Source organism: Stegodyphus dumicola, chromosome 10, assembly GCF_044657685.1.
Source record: "Stegodyphus dumicola isolate Sdum_Otavi_A_Nest chromosome 10, ASM4465768v1".
NCBI lineage: Eukaryota > Metazoa > Arthropoda > Arachnida > Araneae > Eresidae > Stegodyphus > Stegodyphus dumicola.
The window spans coordinates 134,767,332-134,780,445 of record NC_140777.1 but is presented as its reverse complement, the minus strand read 5'-3'; the positions used below and the strand labels follow the sequence as shown (position 1 = coordinate 134,780,445).

The following is a 13,114-nucleotide window of genomic DNA, read 5'->3' as shown; positions in this document are numbered from 1 at the left end:
AAGTTCACATTAGGAAATTTTGAGGTAATACATAAATGAAGAACGAAAATTTATAAAAAGTATTAATTAAGTAAATTCAGTTTTACATATTGAACAAAAATGGTGCGTAAAATTTAGTTGATTATTTTATAATTTTGATCATAAATAGTAAACAAACAAAAGTGTAGATTTTGCCTTTTTATAACAGTCCCACCAGCGGCCGAGCGGTACTAGTCGCTGAACAGTGGTAGTTCGGTCCGAGGTTCGAATCCCGCGAAAGGCTGGCTGCATGGGCGTTTTCGTGGTTTTCCCCATGTGTAACGTGTATACGAGCCAGTTTCCCTTAAAATGTCCTCCACGAAGGCATCTCTAGGCAGATAGCCCTAGTGTGCTTTGTCATAATTAAATAAGCCAAACCAAAACCTTTTTATGACTAAAGTATTCAATTCGTATACCTCAGTTCTAATAAACCTCTAAAAACATGAGAAATTAAAAAACTTATGAAAAAGCCAATACGAGCCAGTTTCCCTTAGAAAGTCCTCCACGAAGGCATCCCTTCCCTTAGGCAGATAGCCCTCGAGGCTTTGCCATAATCACACACACACACGCACACTCTTATTAAAATGGCTTTTGAAAAAAACCTTTTTTGTGTGTCTTTTTCTTATTAACGTTTTGTGTGTTTACCTTATTTACTAAATATCATGTTTTTGGCAGTTATGCCCCCATAAAATTCGATTCAGCTGCAAAATCACAAAATATTTAAAAACCGCATATTTTTAGATTTTCCAATAGACAGACTCACGCGCTGGAGATAAAAATGTTTTTTTTATCTTTTTTCCTCGTACAGTTTTGCCACAGCTCGGTTTAAAATCGCTGAACTGTTGTATCGAACATTTTTTTGCGAAATAATCACAAAATCTGATGAAACACAAATTTCTTCCTACTCTTACTTCCTCGTGAACATTTTGACAATTAAGTATCGGGTCAGTCCATAAGTTCGCGCGCACTAAGAGTATGCGTGGAATCCACTATGACGCATTTACTAAAGCAATACAATTTTGAACCTGTTGAAACTTGTCATCGTTTGACTAGCATATTATCATTCAATTCATCAGCAACTTTCGTAAATATCGAACGCATTTTAGTACCCATAGAAAATGAATATAGATAATCAGTACAAACGTGCCGTGCTACTTTTTTTATTTTCGTATTTTGAAGCTGCCAGGTTTACAGCAATAAAAATTATTAGTGTATATGGTGAACACACTATTAGTGTAAGGACTGCCCAGAAATGATTTTAAAAAAATTAAAGTTGCAAAAAGCAGCATTGACGATGAACCCCGTTTCAGGATGTTTTGAACTGTTAGAACCAAATCAAACGATTCATTCAGAAGTTTATAGTGAACAACTTTGCCGTCTAAACTCAGAATTGATCAAAAAACGCCCATGATCGGTGAATATAGAGAAAGTGTTGTTTCAACATGATAACGCTAGACCGCATACGGCTCGAACAGCGCTTCTAAAAAAAGGTGCATTTAATTGGGAGCTTTTGCCACATCCTGCTTTGGGATATTTGAAAATCCTCATGTCTCTACATTATAAAGATCTTAAATGATTTCATTAAAATAAAAGGCATAAAAATTTCTATTTTTAAAATATAGAAAATAAAGTGATTTTTACTTATTTTGTGCCTTACAAAATTTTTTACTGAGAAAAAAATTTAATTCTAAACAGGATGTACACAATGAACTTTCAAGTTTTTTTTGCATCAAAACCAGAGTATTTCTACAGCAATGGCATAAAAAAAACTGCCCGTAAGATGGCGAGATATTGTAGATAATGGAGGAAAATATATAATTGATTAAAATGTTAAATTGTGTTTTTGATATTATTTAAAAATTTACCAAAAAATTTGCACGAATTTATGGACTGACCCAATACAATGCAGCCGAAATTAATTAACTAACCCAGCTTTGACTACATTCAATAATTCATTAAAGTTTTTCAAAATCTGAAATAGGTTATAAAAAAATTTGAAATTCAAAATTTAGTCTTCGCGGTATCCATTTTCGGGTGGAGGACTACACTATTCAAAATCTGATGGCTCTATGTACAGTTATCTTATTCACAACGCGAGAAACATGCATTCATAAACACGCTTCATTATATAATTTTTTTTAATAAAATACACTCAGGGCTATAATATTTGACAGCAACAATTTGAAAAGTGATGCCCCATTTATAATGATTCCTCGCGAAATGCCGTTTCGACACTAATATCCCATTCGGGAGTAATGTCCTTTTTCGGCTAGAAATTTTTCAAAAATTTGAATCGCTGCAATCTCGACATTATATTAAATACCATAACTTAATATTTTGAATTTGTTCTATTCTAGGTCAATATTTTGTAGTTGCTCTATTTGCAACATTCTGTATTATTATTAAAAGACGAATATTATGCGAAAGTATGCGATTTTGTCGCGCTATGGAAAGACTATGGCATCTAGAGCCACAAAATTTGATCGCACTTAGTTGTGCATCAATACATGTGCACGTTCAATCCCGTATTTTAAATTTTAAATTTATTGTTTGTTTATACTTTGTGTGAATACCAAGAATTTGCCTCATCTATTCACTTTTGAAATAATAGGAATTTGGAATTTGTTTTATTGTCTATTTCATATTTTGTAAAACTTTAAAGAATATTTTATCAAAAAACTCAACCATTTCAAAGCGAGCAGTGGCAACACTGTACAGAATGTAACACTTTTATCTCGAGCGCACGAGACGGTTTTATCGGAAATTCTAAATATACGCTGTTTTTAAATATTTTTAGCCCAATGTGGCATTAGCTCAAATGGTCCTGAAACGTGTATGTGTCTGTAAATGAAAAAAAAAACGCCTCTTTGGGGCGTAATATAAAATCTGAAAGCTTTCAGAATTTTTAAAAATTATTTATCTTTATTCTTTTTGGTATGGAATAGTTTTACTTCTATATTTTAAAAAGTTGCAATTTTTATGGCTTTTATTTTAACGAAATCACTTAGTACCTTCTTTTACAATGTAGAGAAATTAGGATTTTTTTGGAAGGAGGCAAGATGAAAAATTAGCAAGCGCCTTCGCCGGGAATCGAAACACAAACCTCTGAAATACCGGCTCAGTGTGTTGACCACTACACCACGAAAGCACGCTAGAAAGGCTGGAGAAATATCTTATATACTTCCCCTTTTAAAGGGCGACTGGGGTTTTTAGGGGATCCAATCGCCAAATCCTGGGTGTGGAAAGTCATCATCCGCACGCTGCGTTATTCTAAGAAAAATATTAAAATGTTAAAAAAACACGTGCAGTTGGAAATATTTGTAATCCTTCAAGATTTGGCAGTAACACTGTTTACATACAGAGTCACATGCTTAGCATTCTACCATACTCATACTCTGTGTTTTCATATTTACTAAATACACATATTTATTTATTATTTCTTGAATTTTCAACAACATTAACTTTTTCCTTACCTTTTTCTTTTAATAATAAACTTATTTGTTATTGTACGATTTTACTGGCTCTGTATTTGTTTCTTGATTTTTTATTATTTTCACGCTAATTCGAAGAGTGGGCGAGCTAGCTAACGCCAGAAAAAATTCTACATAATTTTTTGGCAAATTTAAGAATAACGCCTGCTTATTTTTTAAATTTATAACTAATGTGTATTGTTTCGACTGTAGGGACATAATTTAGGGATTCCTTCAGAATCATCACCTATTATTAGAGTGTTTTCTTATCATAATATCATAATGTTTTTCCCTGAACTATCCAAAATTGCATTATGCCCCCCCCCATTAAAAAAAGGAATACCATCAATCTCATTTTCTAAAAAAAAAAAAAAAAAAAAAAAAAATAATAGTGATTTACAAAATGTATCATTTCTTTTTTTGTTCAGTTCTAAAATTCCACACACATGGTTGCTTTTGTTATGTCAGTTATATGGAAAACAATAGATAGATGAAAATATTATTGCAATAACGCGGAGTTACAAACTATTTTTATATTTCGTCGATATACGAAAATAGCTAATCAATCAGAAAATTACCACATCAGTTGGATGTTCCCCAAGAAATGTTCTTAGAGAATAAAGTGTCGAAATTTTGCCTGAACGTGGAGGCAGACTTTTTAAAATAACTTCAAGAGGAAAAAAAAAAGAATGCCTCTTTGAAAATCAAGGGAAAAGCCATTTTTGCCCGACAGAATGTTTTAAGGTAAAATTGTTATTATTGCAGCAGAACAATTCGATGCATCCTACTGGTTAAAGGAAAGGTATATTCTCGAAGAGCACGGAAAGTTCCATTTTTAAAGAACATAAACACCGAAGGCGTGTACACATTTTGCCAAATTGTACCGTGTCGAAAATGGACTTGAAAAATTGATGAAACACTGATGAAATGTACTTTGGAGTAATAAAACAAAAATAAAGTGCTTAGAATAGAGAGGAAGCCGTTTGTCTTCCGTTCGTTTTCAATTCCAGGTATCTAACCCAAAGTACGTAAGGAAAACCGTTAATGGTGGAAGTAGCAGTCTTATGCAATTGTTTGTTGTCGTATGGCATGAGGTATGGTGTTTTGGACAGATAATATCATAACCAAAGAGAATGTGCTTTTATGCTAAAGATAGTAACCGTTGGCATAAGAGCACATACCATTGTAATAACACTAGCAGCATGATAGTGATTCGAAGCATTCAGGAAAGATGATGGAATGCTGATTCGAAGGAAACATGGTTAATAGTCTGTCATGACCTTCTTAGTCACTAGACCTAAATCAAACTGAGAACTTATGTCAGGAATTAAAAGGTAAAATACAATACCGTCACTCTTCATATTTGAAAAAAAAAAAAAAAAACTTTGGAAAACTGTACAAGATCCATTATAAGGTATTTCTTACGCCTTCTTTTTTGTGGTGTGGTGGTCTGCACGCTGGGCGCGTATTCCAAAAGTCCGTGGTTCGATTCCCGGCGAAGGTGTTGCTTATTTTTCATCTTTCCTGCTTCCAAAATGTACCTAATGTCTCTACAGTAATGCCCGAACTAAAAGGATGATGGATGACTATTTTCCAAACCCAGGATTTGGCGATTGAGTCCCCTAAAAAAACCAGTCGTTTTTTAAAAGGTGGAGTATATAAGGTATTTCTCCCGCCTCCTTGGCATGCCTTCGTGGTGTGGTGGTCTGCACACTAGGAGCGTATTCCGGAGGTCCGTGGTTCTATTTCCGGCGAAAGGTGTTGCTTATTTTTCATCTTTCCTGCTTCCAAAAAATACCTAATGTCTGTACACTATGACACTTATTAATGATGAAAAATATCGAAACTTAGGGCGTCTTTATGCCGCAATGAATTAGTGCAATCCTTAAAGACAAAGGTTTTGCAACTAAATATTAATAAAGAAATTAATTAAGATGTTTCGATTTAAAATAAATAATAAAATAATAAGATGCTTCGATTATCTTGAGTGCATTTTGTGGATAGTTTGCAGAAAAGTATTTTGAGGCGAAATCAACTGAACAATTGGTAAGGATTTTTACGCATTTAATACATTATATCAGTAGGGTCCATACAATACATATTAATTAATTATAAATTAAACACGTTTAAATAGTCTAATAGAATATTATAAATAAATACTATAAGTTATATACTATAAAATTAAATAATATATATAAATAAATATTAAATTATATAAAAAATCATTTATTTAAAATTAAATAATATATCTGTTATTAGATTTTTGAAAAAAGTTGAAGGCCTACCTCGTTTAATTGACCACAGTTGTTATTGAAAAATGCTAAAAGTTATACTTTCAAGTTTAACATCAGCAAGTTTTTTTTTACAGTCGTATATTACGTAATATGTAATTTTAATATTTTGTCGAAAGTAAAATTCAGTTTTTTGTGAGCTAAAGTAGACAGAGCTCGATATAAACAGCTGCCATAATTCTGAAATTAGACACATTTTATTCCCGTTTGATGAAGTTAGTAACATATAATCCCGTTTGAATTCCCATTTCGGTGAATGTCTGGATCAATTCATTCAAGTTCATTGAACTTTTACTATATCACGAAAGTATATGAACACTGTCTAAAATATGTGTCCCTGCTTGTTGAAAGGGGACATTTCAAGCTGATTTATGGATGTAGTATTTGCCTTTTTAGTTCTTCTTTCTATAAAGACAAGAATTTGTCAGAAAGCGGCATTCTGAATGAAACAACTTTTAGGACTGGCTGACAGCCAGCTGGCGGGAAGCCGAAGAGGGAAGCAAATCATAACCTTTCTGTGTCGCTTTTCTTGAGGTTTCTCCTGGCGCATGTAAATGAGAAAAGAAAAAAAAAAGAAAACCAGCGTTTTCAGCCAGTTTCCCTGACTGTCTCTTCCACTGGAGGCTCCAGACTGGAGAGACTTGATACATCAAATCAGCGAGAGGCATAAACATAGCGGAATACACAGATAAATTAATATAGCAATGAATAGAACTGGAAAAAATATGTCTTGATCCTAGATAGTAAAAATGCCATCATGTTTGTGTGATTTTTGCAAAGGATTTAGCAAGTGATATTGGATAAGTAGTTGAAGAAATTGCGGAAGTAGAATGACATGGGACATAAGTAAGTAATAGTTTTATCGCTTCAGCTCCCTTTCTAATTTTAAGCTAAGTAATTTCAGTTTACTCTGTATGAAATAAGATTTCTAAACTTCTAAGTTTTTCTTTAATTGCTAACAAATAAATTTCGTAAAGCAAACACTAAACTTAAAATATGGAATTTATTTATGCATAATTTTCTAGAAGTATTTGTAATTCTTTTTAACAATATGATATAACAAATTCTATTATACACCAATTAAGATTATTGCTGGAACTTAGACACAACCATACAAAATCATGCCTTAAATCTTAAAAAAAAATTTTTAAACAAATGAAATATTTGTACTTTTGTCAGATTAAATGTAGCATAGCCAGCAAATCTTTATTTCTATATCTCTAATTAAGCATTTTTAAAAAGCTCATATTGTGTTATTAATATACAATCGTTTCCTCACTTGTGATGCTTATGTATTGAATCGTTTAATTCTTTTTCATGGTAAAAATTTATAAAAATATGGCATATTCATGAATGTTGAATACCAATGTGCTTTTTAAATTTAAAATGCCTCTTATAACAATTGTTAAAAAAGCAACTCGTTAAAGAATGAAAGTTGCAGATTAAATTCCCTTATGATTAAATAATACGTGTAATTAACATCAAATAAGTTAAACGCAAGAAAGCAATTATGAAATTATAATTATAAAAGACGTAATTTCACAAACGGTTTCCCATCTAACTATCTCGTAATCAAAACTTATACTGAAATATAAGAAACATCAAAATATCCACACTAAATTGAATTTTTACTTTTAACTCAAGATATTTTTGGATAAAGTTCCTTTGTAAAATAACAGTTGAAAATAAACGCCTTAAGAAATAGTGTAAGCATATTAAATGTCTAGTTGTACGATTTATATCATCAACATCAAAATCTCTCTTTGCTAAGCTCTTTTGTAACATTAAATTCGAACCTGTCTCAAGTAAAAATAATATTTCAGAACAGAATTCATAAAATGGAAGCATATCACTTTTCAAAATCAGAAATATCTTCATAATAGAAGCGTTTGGCTATGTCAACATACTGTTCAGCTAAGTTGGTTAAGTCGATCAATTTCTTAAGACGTTAATATTTTCTTAAGAAATAACCCTCTGACCGGTCCGGGTTTTCGCTAACAAAGCACTAATTCCCAAAACTACCGTGAAAAATATTTTTTTTTTTTTTTTTGATTTCAGTGTCAAGATGCCCCTGGCACTTTACACCAGGATTTATGTACTTTTAATATATCACTTTAATTTCTTGGACGTATTTTAAGATGCACGTTTATATACGTTCTCATAGACATTACAAAAAGCATTCTAAGCCCCGTATATATATATGGCCTTGTCGGTCAGAGGATTTTAACCTTCATAATTTCTATCTGTTATTTGCATGTTGAGCATATTCCCTCGAATAAGAATTTCTGGAAGTTTCATTTTCCTTTAGAGAGGTAACAAATTAAAATCATTATGCCTTGAACCTCTAATTTCTAAACAGAACTGCCAAATACTTTTAAGACTTTTACCTTCAATACGTTCGACTTATGGTAAGTTTTGTCCACAATGTTCTCAGAAAAGAGATCTTATGACAAAAAATTAAAATTTTACGAAATTTGAAACGCTGGGAAAGGAATTCCTTATTTTTTTATTTAGTTATAATAAGCTTTATCTTATTTCATTTCTTTCAGCTTTTATCTTACGAAACCTGTAAATTATAGTGCTTTTTATGCTTTGATCTATTTTTATATTTATAAAACTAAAACTGTCATTTGGGTGTTCCTATCCTAAAATTTGTTTAAGAACACGTTAGTTCTAGATTTGACATTTAACGTAAATTTAACCTTTAAACGAACATTTATTGTAATACTTTCTTTCATACTATGTGCCGATTGACAAATGTCTAATTGCGTTTTCCAGGACTCGAAAGTGTGAATGATATATATTAGATTTATATATAGCATTGTTCTAACATAAGTATTTTGACACAAAATCGGACTTTTTCTCAAATAACATATCATATTTTCCCTATTTCGATTCTACGACTCAAATTATGCTTAGATATTAAATTTTGTATAATTTGGGCAAAATTTATGCATAAATTCAAAAATTTATCTTGGCGCATTTTTTTAGTTTCCGCGAAAAATAATTCACTTGGCGGACTTCTTAATATATGGCAACCCATTTTCCTTTCTCTTCCATTGTGCAGGAGCGAAACAAACGTCACATCGTTCCTAAATTTTTACATTGCGGATGAGCGGAATAAAGTCTCATTCTTCCTATATTCAAATAATTTTTAACAAAGTGCCTAAACCACATTTCATGTTATTATCGCTTTCAACAAATATCCCAAATTTCAAAACGAGCCAATATATTATCAGTCACGTAATAATTACATACATCGTATAATAATCACGTACATGTTCGGAAATCTTGAATAAAAAAACTGTCATTTTTTGCAGGTATGCTTAGAAATACATGTACTTTAGGATGATGGTAAAAATTTTATAGATTATAATTCATTTTTTTTTTGAAAAATTTATAAAAATTATTTAAAAATACAAATTTTTAAAATAAGTAATAAAAAATGGGTGAATTTTATTTGAAATGAACCTGAAATTCGAAATGTGAAAGGAGGAATTAAATAAGTTTAATAAAAAAGAGAGATTAATAAATATATACCAAATCAATTAACATTGAGGAGTTAAAATTTTGAGATCTAATTTTTTGAAACCTACTCGTGAGATTTTTACAAAACTTGGTAGTTTGGCGTAATGTGAGTCGTAAAATTGAAATATAGAAAAAAAAAAGTGGTATGTTATTTTAGAAAAAGTCCGATTTTGTGTCAAAATACCTACATTAGAACGATGCTATATATAAATCTAATACATATCCTAAGTGTCGCTTTCGAGACATGAGAAACGCAATTTGAATTTCGTGAATGGGACAGTAGAGCGGGAGATATATACCTGTCCCTTTTTTTTTTTGCGCTGTATACATACACCAAAACTGAAACAAAAACAAAACAATTTAATGAAGTATTAGAGTAAAATTAATATAACTAATTGTTGAAAATTCCTTGTCTTTTTCAAGGAGCAACCGAAGAATTTTCAGCGGTGTCGCGTTTCTGATTTATTTTTTCCCTCAAGGAATTTTTAAGTTTATTATATTAATTTGTTAAATTGTTACGGTAATTTTATTTTAATATTTTATTGAATTATTTTTCTTTCAATTTTGATGTATGTACTTCTTGCTGGATTGTTAGTCCTCCTTTCTTAATTTAATTATTATCTCTTGATTAGTTATTAATTTCGCTGTATACTGCGCTATAATAGTTTTTCTGCATGGGAACATATACCGTCCAGCTGAAAATATTGAGAGTCTTGTTAAGAAAAGAAGAATCATAGACCCTTACATCTGTATCTCGGGATCTTCTCCATCGAAACTTAGGCAAATATAAGAGAACTTGCGATGTTACCTATAATGTGTCCAAGGCTTTGACCAATGACAGTCATTATCCATTTCTTCTTGATCATGATGTTATTCGTGGACATGGTCTGGCTGATATTCATATCAGAAGGATAAATAATAATACAAAAAATTTGGACATTAGAATTTTTAAAGATTATTTTGTGCAATCTAAAAATTATTAGCTTTGTGAAATGTCATTGCACACTCCGACATTATCCTGCCTACAACTTTCGTGATATTGGGTCGATTACACTACCCAAAATGCTGCAAAAAATTGACTGTTTTTAATACTACTACAATAAATGGGTAGCTGGTTTATTAACTGATTAGTGGCGAAGTCTTCAAGGACTATCTTCCTTCGTGAAGAAATTTCTGATGGAAATAGCTCAAGGTCACGATAAATATAAGGAAACACCCGAAAACATATGAAGCCAGAACGCGAACGTGGCTTTATTTAACAATATTCCGCAGTTTGTTTGTTTGTTTTGTATATGCCTGCTAACACATCCTGAGATAAAATTCCCGCATTCAAAGAAATTTCACCTACTACTTCATTCCACGAATCTCGGACTAAATTCATCCGCCAAATAAATTAGCTCATCGGGAAGTTTTGAGGAAAGTTAAAAAATGGGAGAAATGTAGAGATGTTCTTCATTTCTTTATATGGATATATTTTAGTATGATTAAAAATTAAAAGTCGCCAAGTAGCGCAAATGCCAATTTTGAAAAAAAAATTATAGTAAAAATGTTCACAAACACTTCTTCATCCTTTAACAGTATTCATTTATAACTTTAAAATTTAAATACTCATCGCTGAAAAATAATTTGATACCTTGGGAGAAACGTCAGTTTCAGCTTGCTTTGGCGTCTATAAAAAGAAATTGACTGCATGATAATTGTCATCATATCATGATGTCGATCCGAATGTTATAATACTCAAGTCTTTTTTTCCATATTATGAGTTTTAAGTACCAATCAGTTTTCTACGTAATTCTGATATCTCTCTTACAATCCTTTTTCTTCTATCATGAAATCCAGTTAAATTATTTCATTTGAACAGGAATTAAAGCGGTATTTTCCCAGAAACTCGTGCATTTGTGTGCAGTAAACTGAGTATTTTAAAAGAATACGTATACGTAAAAAATGCTGAAACAGTTTGATATAAATTGCTTGAGTTTTTGACCTAATACTCATATATCAAAGCTTTAAGGTTTTTAATCATGCAAATTTATTTCAATTTTCTCATTTAACAACCTCGCTTTCATATTTTAAATGGCAATATCTTATTATGCAAGACATATGCTCACACATTATGTGTTCATGTTCAGGGATAGAATTAGGTAGCATTTTATAATGAAATGTAATAAAATATTTTAATATAGTACAAGTAAATTCGATTTATCAAGCGAGGTAACATCTTTAGCATATTTGAAGCAAATTTTTTAATCTCTATGTAAAATGCATAATTGTTCTTCAGCGAAAAAAACGAGGGAAGTTATACTCTCCATATGCATTATGTGTTGGAGACGATTTTTTCAGTTTTAATATAAAATGCAAAAATCTCTTGCATTCGGTGAAATTATTTTATACTTTTGCATAAAAAATCTGTACAGTCGTGCGCTAAAGTTTAAGACCACACATAGAAAAATCAGATTTATTGGAATTCCGCAACAAAAACATGTGTTATAAATAAACAAAATAGAGTTGAAGGTTATTTGAAGTATATTCAATATTTTGTCGGACCTTCTTTATTTTTTATCACTGCTGCAATCCTTTTAGGCATTCTATGAACAAGAGACTAGCAGTAAGCTTGAGAAATTTCTGTACATCACACATGCTTTATTGCTTCAAAAATTTCTGTACCACTGGATGGTAGCTTCTCTGCGATTTCGTTTTTCACAATACACCACAGTTCTCTATGGCATTCAAATCTGTTACCTGAGCAGTCAAGCACTTGGATTTGAATAGCCCTCAGATATTCTTTAACAATCCTTGCCTTGTGACACGGAGCCCCATCATGCATGAAAATTGAACATCTGTGAACATCCACGTAAAGCTGCAACTTGTCACATAACAAATTAAGGTATCGACTGCCGTTCATCGTGGTTTTAGGTGTTAGGAAATACAGCAGCACCCCATATCATCTGGCTTGGAGGGTGTTTCACTGTTAATCGTACATCAGTCATCATATCTTTTTCCAAATGGGCGGCGAATACATTTAGCACGTGCAAAAAATTGCTACACACTTGATTCATCGGAAAACAACATCGTACTTCCTTGTTGTTCGATCCAATTCTGATATTGTCTGTCTTTTTCTTTTTCATACTTTGAGTAAGTCGAGGTTTCCTTGAAGCTCTATGGGAAAATAAACCATAATCTTTAGTCAAGCGTCTTAAAATAGTTCTTGAACTGACGTCGGTACCCTTTGCAGCCAGAGCAGCTATAATTTTATTAAAAAAGGTTGTTGTGCATCGAGCGACCATCCTTCTTATCACACGATCATCACGTGACAAGTTTTTCTTGGGCGACCACCTCTCTTAAGATCAGTATAATTGCCCGAAATTTTTAATTTACCGATAGATTGATGCGCACCTATCTTTCTGACATTTACCTTCGAACTTATTTATTTATCTATCAGAAAGGCCAACTTCATGCAGTTATTTTTTCCAGTTTTGCAACAGTACGTGAAGGAGTTTTACCCATTACAACAATTATACAACAGCCCTACGTACGCAAAATCCAAAAACGAACTACTGATAAACGAGACAGGCACGTTATATTTATAGCAGTAGAAAGTGTCTGATGCAAATAACGCATGAGTTGATGCAATCACGAGCGAAGATTTCTTTCATGAAGATTTTCCGCCTTAGTAAGGAAACCTCGAGGACTTTGACATTATAAATACTCAAAATAACTCTTAAAGTTTCTCTTTAGTATAGCTTTGTTAGTCAGCTGTAAATGGAAAGATCATTACATCTAGCCGATAGCATACTTCCACAGTATTTG

General features: G+C 31.9%; 1 protein-coding gene across 2 annotated transcripts in view; it reads left to right on the top strand.

The window, feature by feature from the left end:
- LOC118192450 (plasma membrane calcium-transporting ATPase 3-like) overlaps positions 1-13,114 on the top strand; it is a 480,953-nt gene that overhangs the window by 57,527 nt on the left and 410,312 nt on the right. Inside the window, exon 1 of one of the 2 annotated variants that reach the window (XM_085825567.1) lies at positions 6,400-6,625. The exons of the other annotated variant lie outside the window; for it this stretch is intronic. Within the exon in view, the coding sequence (XP_085681693.1) occupies positions 6,610-6,625 (16 nt within the window). The 5' untranslated portion in view covers positions 6,400-6,609. Of the gene's footprint in view, positions 1-6,399; positions 6,626-13,114 lie in introns of those variants that run through there. 2 annotated transcript variants of the gene reach the window in all.